Genomic DNA, 21,647 nt, shown 5'->3' with positions numbered 1-21,647 from the left:
TAAACACAAACAGGAATACAAAGAGGAATGGGCTTCTGTCCTAGAATGCCGCAGATTAGGACTAACTTGACCCTCTCGGTTTAAGAGAAGAATTCAAGAAGTCACAAACTGACATTTCTAAAACTGCAGAACATTTTTGTAGTCAATATGGATACAATTATTAAAGTGTTACATTCACCCTTTGGACGGGGGACCTTTTCTGTGTAATATGCTGTATTTGGCCTTAAAAAGGAGGTCTCCACTCCGTTTACAATAAAAGCTGGGGGAAAAAGGTTTTACTTACCTTGAATCCATCACTGGGGTGCAGCAGTTTTGGCCAAGTATTGATCATTTGGATTTCAGTTCCCCACAATTTGTTACTCTGGACTAAACCCTACTTGTGTCTGTAGAAGAGAATCTCAGACCAGAAGTACGTGAACAGTTTCTGTTTCTTCACCTGGTTAGGACCAATCATCCCTTCACATGGGGTGGTGGGGGTTCATACATTTCTGGGTACAGTATTTATTGGTGTATGTTCTAGTGCAGGCATAGGCAACATTCGGCACTCCAGATGTTATGGACTACACCTCCCATGATGCTTTGTCAGCATTATGGGTGTAAGAGCATTATGTGTGCCGAAGGTTGCCCACCTCTGTTCTAGTGGGCACTTTACTCCATGATACCACATCACTAATGTCATTCTAATTATATATGCCTTATATTATATTATTATATTATATTCCTCATAGCACTAGACTTGTGCAAAAACTAGTTTTAGCCAATTTAAATAAAATTCCTTTTATTCCACAGCTGAATGACTCTATTTGCCTGGCATTTATCTGTGGAGTCTTATTCCCTGAATAAGACTTCCCAGGTAAATCTTCGAGGAATAATTATTTCGGATGTGGATCGAAAGAAATCGGATTCAGACAAACCAGCTCCAATAAAATTTTGTACACGTCTACCTCGTACCCTGTAACCACAAGTCTCTCTAATCCTGCTAAACATAATGAAATATTTGTATGTATGTATATGCTGCAAACCGTCTTCCTTCCGATGCAGTACATCAGCAGAGGAAATAAACATTCCTAGTTTCTTCAGAATCTCCAATAGGGTTTATTCTGGGGCATTAGAATCCTCCACACTGCAAATATCAAATGATGAAATAACAATTCTTCTTAACTGGTAAAGACTAGAGCAGAGTAGCAGATAGGCTTGGATGGTATCTCTTCTGCTGGTGCAAGATATTCCTTCTTTGTACGATAAAGCTTACTTAGGTGGTATGTGCCCTCACATGGTTAAAGATGTTTTCGCTCTTACATACGAACTTACAATATATATATATACACGCAGTGTCCTTGTGCTCTCATTTGATCCTAATGAATACCTACCGTTTCGAGCACATTGTTCTTTTCTGGTGACTCCTGTTATTCCTGTAAGCTTAGGGATTCACTGAGATTGTTATCAGAGTGCGGCCAGTTTTGCAACATGTTTTGTTAACATTCTAACAGCAGATCCCTCTAATTAAGCTAATTAATACTAAATCTAAAATACATTCCTCAACATTGTAAGGAGTCACGGAGATTATCACATTTGTGGTCTCTTTAAAAAAAATCTGATTACTAGTAACTCTAATTACAACTGCGTAACAATATACATTCGTTAACCTATACATGTTAGACATCTCACATAATCATCTACACCTGCTAAGTCCCATCGGGAAACAATTTATTAGCCAAGAAACAATATTGTGGAAATATGTGCTTACAAAGGGGAACAAACCATAGGAGTACTGCACATCTGGGTTATTTGGTACCCGGGAATAATCGTCTATTGGTACGACCCAATCCCGTGAATGTTAAAGGATGACGGCACACACAAAGTATTTCAGTTAGCTGCAGTGCTCTATGTATATGAAGTATCCCATTTTAATGGCAGGTTATAAAAGTGTGAATTTCTTTGAGAAATTGGCATGTGTATAAATACTTCCCTGGCTGTTAATCAGACAGCCAGTGAGCTTTTCTTCTTCCTTTTGTTGTGCATGGTCCTAATCAGTAGCTGCTCTCTAGTTAAGTGAGTTAGAGGCATCGTGGTCACTGGGACCTCACAGCTGCCTAATTTGTCTTAGGGCACCCTGATCTGTCAGGCTCTTGTACCGTGACAGAGGGCCCGACACCATAAGGGAGATTGGTTGCTAGCCCCCCACACCGTCTCCCCAGGTGGAGACTGAGAAAGTCCAGCAACCTGCAGTCTGCAGCTCCACAGGGTGCAGAGTTGCAGACCAAGACGTACTTGTCAGCGTGCTCCAACCAGAGCGTTGCTGCAGGTTACCATGACAATCATGACCACAAGCAGCCCCCATATACAACAACACACCGCAAGCAGCTCCCCAACACACATATGATCCCAGACACGTTCACAGAGTACGATCACACACACACAGGGATACTTACCGTCAGAGACGGGCACATACACAGGTAGACAATGCCAGATACACTCAGATATGCACATAGCTAGACACCAATGAGGAACAAAGGGATTTGGGCCAGAAATAGGGACTGTCCTTCCTAAACTGGGACACTTGGGAGGTATGCATGTCAGTAAAACAAAAATCAAGAGCATGGAAAGAGCAATCACTCCCTTGCTGGTCAGATGTAGAAGAATTACAGACACCATTCTATGGGAGATGAGTCATACAGTGGTTTAATATTTAACCTATTAATTGAATCTTGTACAGGTGGCTTTTCTCTGAAAATGCAGTGTTTGCATGAAAATGCTTGCATGTAATGATTATACTCACCAGAACAAATACAACTAGAAAAGCTACAATTTCTGGGGAAATTGTGAAGTGTTCTTGCCTCCACCAGTAGTCTACAACTGGAGTAGGCGGAGTAACTGTTATTATTTATTTATATAGCACATTTAATTGCAACGTTGTTGCCCAAAGTGCTTCACAGTTACATCAAAACATACAGTTATAGAAACCATTAGCAGGTGCAAAAGGCCCTGTCTATGACATCACTTGCTGCTGCAGCCTTGCACAGGTCAGAGTATTTTTGCGGTTGCCATCTTCAAACGGTCGTATTTTAAAAACTATAAATCCTACAGTGAAGAGCTTTATATTGTGAGAATCACAAGACCCAGACCTACATTTTGATGTATAGTATGTCTCTGAGATATTAACAATGAAGGCACAGTCGCAGTTTAGAAATTGCCCTTCAAATGTGAGCTTTGCAGAGTGGAGTTTCAATGAATGTCAATGGACTGCGTGAGTTGCAAACAAATGGTCATATTGTGAAAACTATAAGGAATACGACTTAGCTGTGGACATTTTTAGTGGCAGCAGGGATAGCTGAACGTTTTGATATAAGATTTGTGTAGGTGGGCCTGAAAATGAGGGAGTGGTGGCAGTTTAGAAATCATGTCCTGATTTTTCAGCTTTTGCCAGCTCCCACTCTAGCTTTGCCATTCATTCCTATGGGACAAATTTTGCCACAAGAACGACGATATTCCGAGAACCATTCAGCGAAACGTTCCACAAAGTAATAGCAACGCGATCGGGAACAATCTGCACGTTTTGGTAAATTTTTGTCTATGTAGTGTAAAAACTGTGGGAGGAGTTAGGGTGGCAAATTTGGCTATAATAAGAATAATAATAATAATATATATGTGAGATAACATTAAGTGGTCTTGCTATGCAAGAACACTTAATAAGCTGTGGTTGTTTTATTGACTACAGTGTCCCTTTAAGTCCCTTAGTGGCAGATCAATCATGCGTTGTGATCATCACGTATTATAAGTCTCACCAGTCTATTATCTGACTGACAAGGGGAAGTACATAATATAGGCCAGGTGACATAAATCAGTGTCATGTAATATATATATATATATATATATATATATAAAAATAAATACAGTCTGTTTCATGAACCAGGTATTTTATTTTTTTTAGGTTGTTATGTATGAACATATGACACCATAATGCAGCAAGTGATTTGGAATACTTTTAGTGTAGGGTTGTACGAAGAATATTTCCTTTTTCTCCGCGGTGCAATTAGTGAGCCAATCCCAGGATTTTCAATTTGGATAAATAAAACGGTTTGAGATAATCACATTCCAAACATCAGCTCCAGAAGTGCTAAAAAAAAAAAAACATAAATTATATTAAAAAGACTGCCCCCATTCCACCATGAAAGTGCGTTTGTAACCCACCTCCCATCTTCTACCCCATGTTTTTGCTGAGAATATTAATTTTTTTTATTTTTTTTTTATTTTAATTCTTTATTTTTGTTGTGCTTCAGAGTTACACGCATGTACTGCCCCAACAGCAGTAGCAGGAATATTGACATACAAAGTATAGCAGTGAAGGGCAGTTGACAAAACAGCACATTATTTTTGTAAGAATAAATTTAGATAGCCAGTATGCTTAATAAAACATCCTACGCTAAACCTTAGCGGGTTAACTGTATACATCCTGCCAGTGAATAAGTAGTCTAGACGTACAAAGAGACATGCATTCAGTATGTAGTCGCTTATTAGAAAAGATCGTGATTTATACTGGCAGCTGTGATAAAGCATAGCTAAAGTAACGGTATTACATGCTATAGTATAAATCAGTGAATAGAGCCACCGTTAGTAGACCTGGCTTTATGTAAGCTGCAGCACCCAGAGCACTTAATTATCAGTGAATATTATGGTTACTACAGCGAGGGTCGCGGCTTAAGCAGTGAGTCCCAGAAAATAACGAGGTATAATGGACTATACATAGGAGTTCACGATGAGGCACATTAAAAAAAAAAAAAAGACATCTATATTAAGAACGTTAGGAGTAGTCGGTAGGTATATTAGAGCTGGTGTCGGTTTGGGGTCGGCAGTTAGGCAGGGTCAGGGTCTCAGCCAATGCCGCTGGTGGGCCACTTCAAGCAGTCCTTTTCCATCCCAGGTTTAAAGTATACAGGCTGGAAGGGATCTCCTTGAACTCCGTGTCCTGTTGTCTCTCTCCATCTCCATCCCACACCGGCTCTCCGTGCAGCATGAAGGTAGGCTCCTGGTGGCGTCGGGAAGCACTGTTTGATAAAAGAGCCTGGGCCATGTGTCTCCCAGTGGGGCTGTTGGATTCCTATTTTAAAAGGGGATCTCTGCAGGGGAGCTCTGAGAGTCGCTTTACCCCTTGAGGTTGTCCGCCCGGCTTGTGCTCTCCTCAGGCGCCTGGGTGCAAAACCGTTCCGCCGCTGTTGGATCGGCTTGGATCGCCTGGTTGTAGGAGGTGAGTGGCGTTGCGAGTTTGGACTTTGTTGCCTCTCTTCGAGCTTCTGCCAGAATTCCTCCAGAATCTTGTCCAGAGAGAATATTAATTTTAAAACACACAGAAATATATATTCGACTGAATTAAAAAAAAAGGTATATTCTTGGCTAAAAATGGCAAATCCGACCTGTGGAAAGGGAGACTCTGCATTTCCGACTCCATTTCCCGGGCTAGATTTAGTGACTCACTACATATCTAACCAATAATAAAGGCTGGGACATAACATTGCTTGTTTCACTGGTTTTCTCGGGGGTGATGGGAATTGTTTTTGGGAAAATCTTATTTTTATTGTAGTAAAGCAAAACGGAAAAAATAAGTAAATACAGTTGAAGGCACGCAGGCCTCAATAGAGATACATATGTAAATAAGACACAAGCGTCATGTACAGGCTCATAGACAATTTCAAAATTTTCATTTTAACTTAAGGGATTTCAAAAACCACAGTGTAACGGTATATAGTATGTTATTGTGAGATGGGGAGCATTCTCCAAAAGTCACCTCTGTCTGTACCTTCCTGTGTTACTATAGGTAATTCTGTACTATGTTTAATCCAATCCTTGCCCGTCACTTATCGTATAGGTAAGGCCTGCTAGAGAGAACAGTGTATAGAGGAATAGTGTATAAGAGGACAGAGAAAGAATAAGCAAGGAGAGTTCCCCTACAGAGAGCCGAGCCTCCCGCGGGCCCACTGTGTTCGGCATACCATTCAAACATTACAAGTCATGCGCCATATACACAAACCACGGTAGCCAAGTCTTAGTATGTTTGGAGCCCATCCCAAGTAGAAAAGCATGGAGTGCCTCCGCCGCCTGTATATCCTCAACCCTGCGCAGCCAAGTCTCCTTTGTGGGAATCTCGGTCTTTTTCCAAAAAGCAGGGATCAGGGCCTTGGCAGCATTAGGACGTGGCGTAAAATGGATTTCTTGTAAACTAAAATATGTTTTGATGACGTGTAGGAGAGCGTGCTCACCTGACCACTCAACCGGGTCCCCTAGGATTTCAGTCACCGTCTCCCAGTAAGGAGCAATCTCACCATATGTGCCACATTGTTCCTCCATCGGCCTGACATCTCCAGGAGGTGGGCGATACAAGAGGTAAGATCCTGCAGAGGAGGATCAGTATCCTGTACCACAGGGATATTAGTTTATAATTCATCTACTGGTACTGGGAGCCAATAAAGCTTGTATTGCCACAACAGCACCTTTTCCCACTGTGTTGCTGAAAAAGTTTTGCCTATTAGTTCCTCCCACTGTCTTTGAAAAGTATAGTTCACATGTCTGTTTCCGACCAGAAGATGTTGATAAAGTATCGAAATTGCTTTCTCAAGCGCTGAGCCCTGTGAGCAAAGATCCTCAAACGATGTAATGCCCCTGTGTAGTGTGTCCTTATGCGGAAGCGTAATGTAATAATGTTTCAATTGGATATATTGAAGAGAGATCAAGGGAGTTTGCGTTCTGCCCCCCAATAATATCACTTCTGAAGAAGCCTTATCAGGCGAAACGCGTTAAGTGGGACTCTCCTTTATACCTTTTATGGTTTTTTATCTGTTTATATTAAAGTATACTTTTATTAGTTTATTTTTATACTCATTCTTTTTTGCTGCTTCCTGGATCCTGCATATCCCTGGTGGGGATTATACCACCCAAGCTGTTCACACTAGAGCAAGTTTTATGCTCTAGAAATTGTAAGTACAATACTATTCATTATTTATTTTACCATAAGTACTTACTTCACCATTGGCTGCTATTTCCTTTTTACATATATCACGCATACTGCACTTTGGAAATACCTGTGTCAACTATAACAACATATCCTGAGACAGGGATCGTACCGTCCAAGCGCATCACAGCTGAGCTCTTTTATAGCTCATATAAATGTGAGTGGATTGTGTATAGTTATATTCACCACTTCAAGATATAAGTTTACTGTATTGCACTATTATTTTTACTTATTCCGAGGTCCTGATCTATTGGTAACACTCGAGAATATATGTATGTACATTTTGTATATATAAATTATTAGGCGCGCTATACGCCTTTTTTCTGTTCTCGTTATCTATTCACAAGGTTTTGGGAATCCTTGTTCTGTATACTGCTGCCTGTTCACAATTCACTATAGTGAGGGCCTATTACCCTTTTCTTTTTTTTCTCCAATAATATGTCTAATTAAAGTAACTTTCCTGACACCGGTAAGAGGGGGCTAGGCGTAGATGAAATGTGTGGCAATTCACGAACCGCCCGCCCTGTGCAGAGTGTTAGCGAGACCGGCGCCGTCTTATCCCTGTGTGCCAGGGGCTCAGAGCCCCCCAACCACACAAACGATGGCATGGAGACAGCCATCCCAGTCTTACCCAAGGCCACCCATTGTTTTTGTGGGTCATGGAGTATCAAGTGGCTTGGTGATATATATATATATATATATTTTAGGTAAAGTCTCACCTATGTCTGGGCAGGCAGAGCTGATCATGGTGCAGACAGGATCCCTCCCCATGCCAAACATATCCAATTACCGCTCTATTCAAAGACAAGAAAAAGGTTGATGGTGGGGTGAGTGGTATTGTCTAGAAGAGGTATCATATCTTTGGGAGTATATTCATTTTGACTACTGCCATCCTACCATGCCATGACATGACACGGGGGGGGTCAGCCCATCTTTGTAAGCCAGCCAATAACGTCTTCAGCAGAGGAAGAAAATTGCATTGATATAAATCTTGTGGGTCTGTAGTTAACTAAACTCCTAGGTATTTCAGAGTGTGTATAGAGGATTCAGAGTGTATATAGGGATCTACGGTGTGTAGATTAGATGATCCAGAGTTGGGTAAGGGATCTAGCGTGTATCTGGAGCGTAATGTGTGTAGTGGTGCAGTATGAGGGGTGCTGGAGTATATATATATGTGGATGTATTGTATGTGTGAGGGTCGCAGTGTGTTGGGTGCAGCATGTGTGTAAGAGGGGTGCGGTGTGTGTGAGGGTTTTCTTACCTGCCATCACATTCTATGTGTCTAATTTTCTTTGTCGGTTAACTCACTATGGGTTATTATATATATATATATATATAAATAATAACCCATAGTGAGTTAACCAACAAAGAAATATACATATACATATATACACACACACACACCGGTATATATATATATATATATATATATATATATATATATATATATATATATATGTGTGTGTGTGTGTGTGTGTGTGTGAGAGTGTGCTGTTAGTGTGAGGTGTGTGTGTCAGATGGTGCTGTGTGTGTGAGGGTGCTGTGTGGATAAGTGTGCTGTTAGTGTGAGTGTGCTGTATGTGCGTGAATGCGGTTAGTGTGAGTGTGCTGTGTGTGAATATGTCTGGAGGGATTGTGTGTGTGTGTGTGTGTGGGGGAGGGGGCAAGATATAAATATATGAAAGGATTACAATAGTCAACATATAAAAGCAAGAAAGACAGGTTCTCTAGCCTTCTTTCTTGCTTTTATATGAACTTACACTTATTAAAAATTAATTTCGAGCCCTTTTTATCATTAAAACTTACCTCCATTCCAGCGCAGAGATCCCCGTCAGGCCACGCCCCCTTTTTTCTCTCAGAGAAGTGTAATCGCGATCTGGTGCTCATGGACGGCTTCGTGCTGCACCAATCGCGTTCTTCATAGAGTGGCATTGAATGCCACCCTATAATTGAAATCAGTGTTCTAACCGCGCATGTGCTTGGTATGCGCGTTCGCAAACTGAGCTGTCTGACAGCTCAGCTCGCTTTCTATACCCCCCCCTCCCCCGCCTACGGCAACCCTCCTCAGACAAACTTTGTGTGTTTGCATAGAAACACTATATATAGAGATCTCTCTACATACAGTGCTTGTATACAAACACACAAATAGTAAAAAATTACAAACATACACACACTCTCTCCATCCCTCTCCATCCATCCATCCACATCCATCCCTCCATCCATCGGATGGATGGATAGAGAGGGATCCCTATCCATCCATCCATCCCTATCTATCCATCAGATGGATGGAGAGATAGGGAGGGAGGGAGGGATGGATAGAGAGGGATGGATAGAGAGGGATGGATGGATGGAGAGGGATAGATGGGTAGGGATGGATGGATAGGGAGGGATGGATCCATCCCTCACTTTCACTCAATCTCACTCACCCACCCACCCTCACAATCTCTCACCAACACACACAGTCACTAGCCCACACTCACAATCACTCACCTGCCCACAATCACAATCACCCACAATTACTCACTCACCACCCACACCCACTCACGCACACACACTCACCTACCCTCACCCACTCTCTCACCTGCACTCACCACCCACACTCACAATCACTCACCTACACGCACACAACCCCCCCCCCCCCCCCCACCCCCCTTCAACCCTAAGTGAACCTCTGTTTTTGATCTTTCAAGATTCTTTTCTTTCAGGAAGTGTTCCGGAGGATTGGAGGAAGGCAGATGTAGTTCCTATATTCAAAAAGGGTTCAAAATCCTTGCTTGGAAATTACAGACCTGTGGGCTTAATGTCTGTGGCTGGAAAAGTATTTGAAAGGTTATTAAGGGATAATATTCAAAAATTCCTTGAGAAGAACATGGTTATCATCAAAAACCCGCTGAAATTTCCCGGTATCCCGGTGGGCCAGTCCGGCCCTGGGAGCAGGGCGATAAGCCATGATCACACGCGGTCTGGGTCCAAAAAGCACACAGAACACCACCCAAAATCACTCTCCCACACTCAGTCTCGGGACCCACGGAAATGCCCAACTCCCCGAAAGGGAACCAGGAGAAGGAGGTGAAAGGTAAAGAAAGAAGAAGGGGTCCCCTGATCACACCCAACCCCCAGGTGGGGAAATCGAAGGCATCCAGGGAGGCCGCAAAAAGCTCCAGAAGGAAGAAGAAATAATGAAAGAAAAGTAAAAGTTCCAGAGGAAAGTAAAATGAGATGCCAGAGAGGGGCACCCCAGACAGGACAAAGAGGGTCTCGAAAAAAAAACCTAGACAATTAGTGTGATGGTGAAGCTCGTTGGGGCGTCGTCCCGGTAACCAGACCTGGTAACGGAAACTCCCAACACCCCACCAAGTAAAAATATACACAAGCTTGGCTGAGGAAAGCAGTTCAGGCTCCACCCCACACCTGTACAATAACTACACACTATTTCAAGCCCGCCCTATTACGTGTCCCCATGATACACATGAATAAATTTGAATTGCCACATTAGAAGAAAACAAATAGTAATCACCAAAGTAACACAAAGGCATCAATAATATGACCCACTCTGTCTAATGGATAATGGGATTCTTCAACCCGTTTAACAGGATACTCAGGCATTACCCCCAACTCTCCATTTTAGCTGTAGGCAGGTTGTTTTAAGGAAATATGGACATCTGGGAATATGGTTATCCACGCCCTCAAAAAGAATCTAAATGTTGACTAAATGCCGCTGGGCTGAAATATTTAGAACTGAGTTATACAAGTCTCGAATAAATCTTCATCTAGTGATAGGTTCCTACATATGGTCCTGTGGAAAAAAACGCATCATCTATATATCCCTAGAGGAGTGTTGCAGAGTGGGGTCTACATTGAAAGTGATCACTCTGGGTACTAATCATCTAAAGGAATATTCAAAGACTTTATTCTGGTGGTAAATGGTATCTGCGAGTTTGTCTCATATAAACAGTCCATCCCTATGTTGTGGTATGATCAGTATTATGGCCAATATCTGGTGACTATGTACAGTCATACGGGCAATGTGAATAAGGTGAAATAATTTATCCATGGGGTGAGTGGCTCAGACATGACATTAATATGGGAAGTAGCAGTATCTAAAAATCGCTCCCAGCACCAGCTTGTCAGGGACGTTCTACACGCAGAATGCAAATACTAGTAATATATACCAGACCTTAGGATGGCCGGACTAACACTACACACGCAAAGAGTATAGTCAATGGTGAGCAGAGGTCAGGGGTATCAGAAATCAGGACCAACGATAATGCAATAGTCGAGGTCAAAGGAACACAGAAGAGGGAACAGTTAAATGTAGCCAAAGTCAGAATACAAGAATACCAATACGAGATACGTGCTCTTGGGTATATCAAGAATCACAACAAGGCAATAAGTGGTATGCCTCATTGATCATAGGGTAATGCTGAAATGGTATTTTTTTTAATAGAGATCAGTCTATTATAGGGAACAAAGACAATAAATTAGGATTTTATAGTAAAATATTGATACTTTTTGAGTAATTCTGAATTAAATGGTTTATGTTTTTAATATTTTATATATAATTTGGGGTATTAATCCAAGAGTACTGAATTAATTGGGATTATCAAATTAAGGTTCAAGATTAGGAACAGAATTTTATTGGGAATTATCCCCATATGTGTATATTAAGAATATATATATATATATATATATATATATATATATATATATATATATATATATATATATATATATATATATATATAGGCCTGAATTTGTGGGAGGAGTAAGTCCCCTACTTAAACACCCAGCCCCGACTCACCTCTGACGTTCGAGTTCAAGTGTTCCTTGTTCTACTTCAGGTTCGCGTATCTTCAGGTTGCGTCATTTCCGTTCCGGGCGTCTCGTGTATCAGCTGCACGGCTGAATCCTCCGTGCTATCGGCGGTCCGGCTGTACCCTCCGTGCTACCGGCGGTCCGGCAGAATCCTCCGTGCTACCGGCGGTCCTGCTTTCTAACCGTGAGTCCTCTCATTCCGGTCCCCTCCACATCGCTCTGTGGGTTCATCGGGGGGCCGGAACGCAAATGTCGGAAAAACCTTACCGGGGACCACCCACGCTCCCCTCACCCCAGCATCTAGTCGGTCACTTTCAAACACCCGTCTGGGGGGTCCCCCTCACGGTCTTAAAAAATCCGTACTAACGTTTTTTGTGCTAGGGGTATATATTTAAATCCACTTGGGTAAAAACACATGCTGGTATAGAATCTATGCTTTTATATTGTATGAGAAAAGGAAGGGTTGCCAGTAATTTTACCATATTATGCACGACATATGTATCACCATCACTTCGTACTTTCCATATATTTTGTGTATCAGTTCACAGACCTAGTTTATTGGGCTAACATCACCACCTAGTGGTTTTATGGTACTTGCTGTTTTATTCTGTATAATATGCAGCTTCCCTGCAATTAAATGACTATTCACACAATGTTATACCATGCATTAACGTGCAAATTAATCTCAGCCCTGTTAAAAAAATAAATAAATAAAAATCTCTTTGATCTCCACAGATCGCACTTTGCCATATATTACGGCTAAATTGCAATAAAAAAACGGGGTTCTTATCCTTAAATCCAGGTTTCCATTCTATGCTAGCATCAACTGTTTTGCTCATTCTATATTTCAAACCCCTGATTCTTGTCCTTTAATCCAGGTATAGTATTTATTTTGCTTTATTTTCTGTTTGAGGAAACTCAGGCAGCCAACAATTTACATTTATCAACTCACTCTGCGCGCATACGTTACGCCCACTCAGATTTACATCTGTCTCAAACCCTTAGGTTCTACTACGATGGCATCAACAACTTGCCTCGTCTAAATTCGGAGAAAACCTTGCTATTTGTACCTTATATCCAGGTATAGTTTTCTTTAATCTTCGGTACGTTACTTCAGTTTCCCACGTAAGTCCGCAGACAGCCTTTACGGTCCATTTTGCCACTCGTTTTACCCGTCCATGCCCCCCATTAACTCATATGGCGCCCATTCGCCACGCTCACTCAGATCTACATCTGTCTCAAACCCCTTAGGCTTCTGCTACAACATCACCAACCACTGGACCTCTCTCTCATATACTTGAAGAACAAGTCCATATAATCTTTATCAAGGTTAGTATCCTACCAGCACATAAACCGCCAATTTATCCCATAGTTGTTATGTGAACTGGCTCTCAGGGTCTGGACGTCAGACCTAGCTCACTGAGGCATTTACAAACCATCTCCCAAACCTCAACACGGAGGTATGGCCCTACGCCCAAATCATAGTTAATCACCTCATTCGCACTTCTACAGGGCCGTAGTCAGGTCCTCACTTGTCACGGCCACACGTTTGAACCTTTTAAATGTCACCGAGAGGCCAACATCCCGCCACCACATCTGTGGCAACGTAATCCACTTCACCCAAATCATAGATAGAGCCTCTCACCGCCACTTGGCATTAGCAGGGCCTCAACCGTCACTAGTCTAAGTTAAGTTTTTCGCTTCGGCAGTAATCCTACAGTCCAGTTCACATGAGCAATTTCCCCCCCCCACCCCTTGAAATAGTTTCTCAGACGCCCCTACTAAACCCATCTCATTTAATTCATTCTAGAATGTCGCAAGACACATCTTCCATGGACGAGGTACCGGAGGATATAATATCAACTCCTATCAGACCAGAGTCCCCAGGAGTTTCTCTCGCCCCTTCTACCCCTACGTCTTTGAGAGCATGGACTATACCTAAAATCACGGCCGAACTTAGGCTCAGGGGCATCCCCTTTCCGGCTACAGCCCGAAAGGCGGAATTATACAGACTGTTAACCAACCAAGCCCCAGAGCCTAGGCCAGGCACAAGCTCTCAAAGTCAAGCTTCTGGCGCTGGCATTGCCACCCAGGACACCCTTGCGGCAATCCTGGCCAACCTGCAGACCTTAAACAGCAGGTTAAGCAAGGTGGAAAGTGCCATAGCCTCTCCAGGTAACCTTCCTGTTTCTATAGCCCCAATCCCGGCTGTACCTATGGCACCAACACCCGTCCCTACACTTCCCCCTCCAGCTCCTGCTCCAGTCATGTCGCCTTTCGTGTCACCAGCTCACTCCGTCCCAGACTCCATTAGGAAAGAAATCCTAGATGGGAAGGACGTGTGTCTGGTGTCATTACTTATTGCCTCCCAAGAAGTACTGGAGAACAGGGCTTATAATTTTGGCGATATCTCGGTGGTTCTTAAAACCAGAGACCCGGGGGCGGGGCTTGGACGCCATCCTGGAAGGTTGCAGGCAGGCCGAGCTCCTGCTAAAAATCGGAATAAAAGTGCTATAAAAGCGGGTGAAAACCCCAAAAATGGACTTTACCTACCTGAGCAATCTAAACCTACATCGCGGGATTGATCTTGGAATGGGTGTTAACCCCTACATCCTCGCAAACCAGCAACTGCGGCCTCCATCAGTTTGTGGCCTGGCGCCGACTTGGCGGGAGATGCGGCCGGTCTCTACGTCTGGCACCCAGGCACTCAGCCCAGCGGTCAATCCGAGCCCCGCACTCCCCCCCTCTGGGCCGGCGGGGGATATCCCGGCCCCCACCAGACAACTCCTTCCCCCTTGCAATGCATCCTGACTACACGAGTGAAGACGGCACAAACGTGGCCTACTTTAAAATGGCCAACGGCAAACCTGCACAACCTACCCAGCAACACAGAAACTGGGAAACAGGATTCACACAGAGATTCAACGACATGTGCAAAAGATACTGGAGAGGCTGGGAGGAACGGCGAAAGCCGACAGCGAGACCTGCACCCGTGGAGCTACCTACAGACAACGCTCCGGAGCCTCGGCACACCCGCCCTGTACTGGGAACTCGGAAGGCTCAAGCACGCACCCGCAGCCCAAACACAGCAAAACAGAGCGGCAGCACGAGACCCCGACAACCCCCCCTTCCCCCCCCAGGGATGGTGAGAGAGGCACGGGGACTCGGGAAACGGGAGTCCGTTCACAACAAGGGCTATGGGAGTACTGCACGACTCGGCAACAGGGGAGATGAGAACTCCACGCTGCCCCTACATGCATCAGGCCCATTACAGACAGCACCCCGGGACATGAGGACCCCCCCACAAGGCATCGGCTGATGCCGACACGGAGGCAAGACGCCCCCCACTCCCGGCTGGGACAGACCCCTTTGAACATGACTCCCACACCTATCACAAGGGACCTTATAGGCAAGACCCTATATGCAAACCAAACCCTCCGGCAAGATTTAAGCTACTATGTTCACTTTCCGCTGCTCATGTACAGTTTCTTTATGTTTTGTTTGTTTGTTAATTACTCCTCTACAGTGAATCAAGCTGAACCTACCTGGGTCAAAAGATAACATGAGCAAACCAAACACTGAGCAACTGACACACACATGCTTTCACATACTGTCTCAGTATCAACCTAGCCTTAATCGCAGACACATAGGCAGGCAAACACAGATTTAACTGTCACTGACACCACCAGAAGGGGCCATAGCTCTCTCATACCATCACCACAAAACGCGCTGAAAAAGCTTCAGGAACTATAGACACGTACATGCTTGTTAAACTACGCAATACTCATAAATATATACGTCAGTTAATATAGAATGCTTACCAAACCATAGTGTTTACCTCACTAACTGACATTTGTTATGTTATTGTTCTGCGCCTGTTATCATTATAATATAAAAATGTGCAACTTCTATTGACGCCATACTAATAATACCCTTTATTTGTTATACTATGTTGGATAATGCTGTTGTGGCATATGAAGCTTGAATGTTGATACTTGCACAATAAAAATAAAGAATTAATAAAAAAAAAAAACAGAGACCCAAGGCTCAACAAAAAGTTGTCAATCCCCAATTTCGTGTTGGCCTTCGGGATATTCCGGGATGTCATCTGCTCGGTATATTCCCACAGGAGAGAGGAACTGGACCTATATCTCCATAAAGTGGTGGATTTGGGCGTTAAGTATGGGGGCTCATCTTTTTACGATTATCACAAATCGATATCAGCGAAAGCGGCGACCCATCTGACCCAGCATTACCAACGCTTTCAAACTACTGCCCATGCACCCATCACTTTGGCACTTGCACGGTGTTAAATGGCGAAACAGGTACTATTTTTCCACGCGCCTCACTTTCAGTTCCAGAAGCAGCCCCAAACTCTTTGATATTTTCGTGGAAACGCTATGCTGGCTGCTTCTGAACATTATTAGGTGTCACGCCGTCATTCACTACTTGGATGACTTACTCATCATAGAACCAAGCACACGCACACCCACCGATATCCTCAGCACCTCTGCACTTTTCTCCACCCTCGGGGTACCTTTGTCTCCCGCTAAAACAATTGGCCCCACCACTAAACTCACTTTCTTGGGCATAGAGCTAAATTCTGCTACCTTCCGCGCCAGCCTTCCCACTGAAAAACTCGTCCGCCTGAGAGGGGAAATAGACTGCGGAGCGATGTATGCACCAGGAAAGAACTTCAGTCCCTATTGGGGTCCCTGAATTTCGCGATGCGCATCGTTCCGCAGGGCAGATCTTTTGTGTCCAGGCTCCTTTGTCTGCTTCACGGGGTACCGGACGCCTGCCCAATTGCGTTGGACCAGCACGCCAAAGCTGACCTACTCATGTGGGGGCAGTTTTTGTCCCTATGGAACGGTATCTCCATGTTTATTCCCCCCCTCTCAGACTCCTCTCCCTGCATTTACACTGACGCTGCAGCCAACACGGGTTTTGCAGCTATATTTGGTAATCACTGGTTTAGGGGTCACTGGCCAGCTGAGACGGATGCCTTGCCGGGGTTTAGAGAAACTTCAGCTCTGTTTGAGATTTACCCCATTGTGGCAGCCGCACACACTTGGGGTCACCTCTGGTCCGGCAAGGCAGTAAAGTGTTATTCCGACAGCTCGTCAGCTTGCGATATTATCAATAAAGGGCGCTCGTCCTCTCTTACCATTATGCGGCCTGGTTGGCAGCAACCGTCCAGTTCCACCTAATTTGCCTTCACATCCCGGGTATTCACAACACGGCTGCTGACGCTCTGTCTCGATCTCAATTTCAGGTGTTTTTCCAGGCACTCCCGTCAGCCCACCATCACCCATCCAGAACACCGAATTTTCACGAGCTAATCTTGGACTAAACACACTTATGCACCACGCTAGGACACTTACGCACCAAGCACTATCACCAAACACTACTATCACCTACAGTAGGGCACTTACCATTTTCAATAAATTTACTGCTGAATTCGGATTACAAGGTGATTTCTCAACCCAAACCATGGTGGCTTTTGCCTCTTTTTGCCATTTACATTTAAAACTTTCGGGGGGCGGGGCCGGTCCGCCATGCTGACCGGTCGCATGCAGGAGAGGCTCCGGAGCAATCTGGCCTCTCAGGCGACCAACAAAGCCCTGACACTCGCAAAGAGCCCAGGAGATCTGCCCACGGCTGTGGATGGGGTGGCGGACCCCGAGATCGGGAGCTTCGGGACCCCAGAAGGGGGTAAGAGGCTTTGGGGGCCGCGGCCTACTCGGGGATGATGCGGGGTAGACGGCCGCTGCCCTGTCTCCCTTCCCGGACACCGCAAGCCGACATCACGAGACGCCTGCCGGCCCTGTTCCCCCCCCCCCTGGACCGGGGGGGTCATCCCGGTCCCCACTACAGGGGGCTCGAAAGGTGCGAAGGATAGACAACGAAGCGCACCAGAGGCTTACCCCTTAAGATGGCGGCCGCGCCGAGTCCGGCTCCACCAGCTCCTGAGGAGAGCAACCAAGCTGCTCACCGAACCGAGTGACCACACGCTGAACCCAACGGTGAGTTGACGACCGACCCCTGCGAGGAAGATATCAGCGGGATGGGAGCAGCAGATCTAGGCAGACAACAAGCGGACCGGGCAATGCAAGGCCTCTCAACTAACAGCCCTGCAGCCACACAGAGGCACTGTTAAAATGGCGGCATCACACCACCTTACCACCTCAGAGTCTGCTGTACCAACTCTAAGTCCCCAGAGACTCCCTAAAGTCACACTGTGCCTCCACAAAGGCACATACAGCGAGGACTATGATACATCTGGGATGCCAGGTACAACCCCTGATTAAAACCTGATACCATCAGAGAATTCACCTGCAATTCTGACCCACGTTCCTGCTCCCTCAATTCACCACTTTAAACTCCCCCAAGTGTGGGGACCACGCTGTTATGGGACACTTTGGGACATTACCCACAATGGTATACTGTTATGAGTAGCAGTTTTCTTTTCCTGAATTCTGGCCTGCCCCGCCTGGACTTGTTGCTCTATTAAGAAGAGACCTCACACATGTCAAGATATCTGCCGCCTTATGTTTCAGCTAGCCTAAGCGAGCCGAACACATGAGAAAGAAAAAAAAACAAAAAAAAACAAAACAGCATTGATTTAGCGTAGTTCTTGCATAAATACACTTTTCATGTATAGCATGATAATGAAACATGATATATTAATCAAAATGTGTTGTTTAATTGCGTGCCATTTTGTTCTGCTGTTTAGGAGCATGTATAGATAGCAGCAAAAATTGCCTAAGCCTATATGAAAGCTTGAACTGACTGGCTCGGTGACTTGCTGCCCCCTGGTGGTCAATATTAAGCTGTGTGGAGTAATCTACACTTTGACTCTGTCAAATAAGCCTGAAACTTAAAAACTGTATCATACTCATTCAAATAGCGTGTATAGCTCAGTTATAAAATGTTATAGAGTTTTATTAACATGTACTTAACTTGATATACCTAAAACTTAAATGTGCTGTTTACTTTACCATGACTTAGTGATACCGGAGAAACTGACGGAAGCCAAGCACAGAGAGATGGACACAGGTTTCTTCAGGAAGGAAGAGATTCTTTATTGGATCACCGATCGGGACTCAGAGGGACTAGCGTCACCAAAATACAGCAAAGTCTGAGTACTGAATACATAGAGTACATTCCTTATATAGCACTGTAGCTCCTCCCACAATTAACTACACCCACACATACCCTTAACCTATTTAATAAATAGAGTCTAAACTCATCCATCCGGTCTAACCACGTGGCTCATCTGATACAAAGGAGAGGGACGCGTAATTCCAGTTCTTACATTCCTGCACCTGGTCAGTACAGTGATGACAGTATCTTAGCTACGTGTTATTAACTAACTGATACTACAAACACATATACATACATATGCCTTGTGGCAATCTTAGCCTGCTAAACTTGTATTTTACTGGAATTACATCACATTCCCCCCTTTGATGCCTCTGATATTTCACAATTACTTGAGGCATCACTTAACCTTGGTTTGCATATACCTCAGGTTACCATGAACCAGACCAGACTTATCTTATGATGTGAATCTTCAACATTCATCTTCTTGCATTGGTTCTCCCTGATCTAGAGCCTTATACTTATATATCGCCATTATCTGTGCAGCAGCCTTCCTCTCTGCTATACTTCCTATCAGGCTTTGCACAGACCTAACTACTAAGGGTATAAGACACGGTAGGAGTAGACACAACAGTAAAATCAGTAGGACTCCACCTACCACTGCCTTAAGCCCTCCAAACCACTCATACCAGCTACCAAACCAACTACTTGGATTGTACCCTTTCCATACCTGAGTAGGCACATGCACTAGTTTAACCATATGGCTAGTAAGCTCAGCTATTGCTTGCCCTTCGTCATCTATTTGAAGACAGCAATTGCTCAGGTTAAACTTCCCACATACACCTCCCTCTACTGCCAAAAGGTAATCCAAGGCTAATCTATTTTGGTACACTGCTGTCCTCATCCTGGTATTATGCTTCGCTAGAAGATTGAGTGCTTGTGAGGTCTCATTAGTAATAATCTCAACCACCGCCTGTAATCTTATAATACGGTTGAGCATATAAATAGGGGTTCTATAACCAAAGGTACCATCCTCAGCCCACGTGGCTGGCCCATAATAATCTATGATACGCTGGGGAGGCCATTCATTATCTTCCCAGGTGCCTATCTCTAAGGGTCCCCTTTTCTTCCTATGATTCACATCATACACTTTAACACCTAAAGTCTCACCTGTTTCAATCGGTAACAAGAAGAAGGATGGTTTGAGCATACCCAACACACATGCCCCTTCCCAGTCCTGTGGCAACTCCGAATAGGCTTTCTTACCACAGATCCAGTACAAATTTGCTGGGGCTCTCCAGGTAGATGTGATGGATAGATCAAACCACACATCCTTTAAATTGGCATATCTAGCAAACGGGTTAGATGGTTCTGAGACATTTGAAGCCGACCACCAAGTTGTATTTTTAGTATCATCATCATAAGCTTTTTGCCCTAGACAAGTTAATTCTCCTACAGAAGTATTATACATCATTCCTTTCCTTGCTATGCAAACATAACCTATGATGGAGGTCTTTAATCTCCACTCAGATTTACCTCTAACACTCAAATGATAATCGGCTTGTGTAGATATTAGTTGGTCAACTGCCTCAGAACCGGACATTACCTCCTTTGCTTCCCAAGGCCATTGGTCTCCCATGTTAGTACCTCCACACACATAGCAGTTGGTAACATTAAGACTACCGGCAATACTTTCAGCTAAATCGATGAACAGGTTTTTAGCATTATGGGGGATCTTATTATCTATACTCATCTCTTCGTAAAAGGAATGGTATACTTGATGAGTCTGGGAGGATACCGTATCAGTCTCTATTCCTATAAACAATAATGTCCCAGGATCTAAACCCGTCCCGTATATCTGAAACCCAAATAAATTTCCATACTTATCTAAGAACTTGTCGGGGTTATTAATGAGTATATGGACTGGGTTGCATTCCATAGACTTACAATAAGGGCTAGTCGGCAACTTAGTCACTATCATGTCTTTGTCTACTGTCTGTCCCCAAGTTGCCCACCCCACACAAGACCAATATGGGCAAAAGTTATAATCTCTATTTGGGCATCTAGGACTTACATATTTATTTTTGCTACTGGGACAAATATATTTATCGTTAGACCCATACGTCCTCTCCCATCTAAGATCCCCACATACATTCCACGGCTTTCTACCACTCGATATCGCTTTACACGCATCAAATAGCAGAACACCCGAAGAATGTACGGATTCTAACACCGTTTTATTAATTAGGGTCCCCTGAGGATCTCCATTCCTGAGAGTCAACCAGATTGTACGAGGTTGATACTCCGGACTGAAGCACTTAGGTTCTCCTACTCCTAAATGGCACACACTATAATCTATATTTAAGTATCTACATCTCGATACATCTCCTTTACACTCGTATTGTGAATGCCAAATTAGGGTTTGGGAAATATGGTTACCTGTTCTCGTAGTCTTAATGCATACCTCACAGCTAGGAGTGTCGGTACCTCTACCTTCCTGAATATAAAAACACATGTAAATAAACACAATCAAAAGCACATCTTTCGCCGTCATCCTCAGTCTTCGTCCGTGCGATGGAACCTCAGCTTCCAGGATGTGAGGGCTGCAGGGAATGGAGTTCTGCTCGTCTTCACAGGTGTCCCTTCGAGACTTTCCTGGCTTATACACTATGTGTTGGTAAGCGGACAGGCTTTATTATGGCCTTCTCACTCACACCTGTAACAA

At 44.1% G+C, this 21,647-nt stretch overlaps 1 protein-coding gene across 1 annotated transcript in view; it reads right to left on the bottom strand.

Moving 5' to 3' along the window:
- Nucleotides 1-5,142: 5,142 nt before the first annotated feature.
- FOXR1 (forkhead box R1) overlaps nucleotides 5,143-21,647 on the bottom strand; it is a 73,363-nt gene continuing 56,858 nt past the window's right edge. The window contains exons 6-7 of the mRNA XM_063435570.1: nucleotides 6,255-6,386; nucleotides 5,143-5,312 (exon numbers count right to left, since the gene is read on the bottom strand). Coding sequence (XP_063291640.1) covers nucleotides 5,143-5,312; nucleotides 6,255-6,386 — 302 coding nt within the window. The remainder of the gene's footprint in view (nucleotides 5,313-6,254; nucleotides 6,387-21,647) is intronic.

This window comes from Pelobates fuscus, chromosome 11 (assembly GCF_036172605.1).
Source record: "Pelobates fuscus isolate aPelFus1 chromosome 11, aPelFus1.pri, whole genome shotgun sequence".
Classification (NCBI taxonomy): domain Eukaryota; kingdom Metazoa; phylum Chordata; class Amphibia; order Anura; family Pelobatidae; genus Pelobates; species Pelobates fuscus.
The sequence above is the reverse complement of the archived record's forward strand: the minus strand, read 5'-3'. Positions and strand labels throughout refer to the sequence as shown.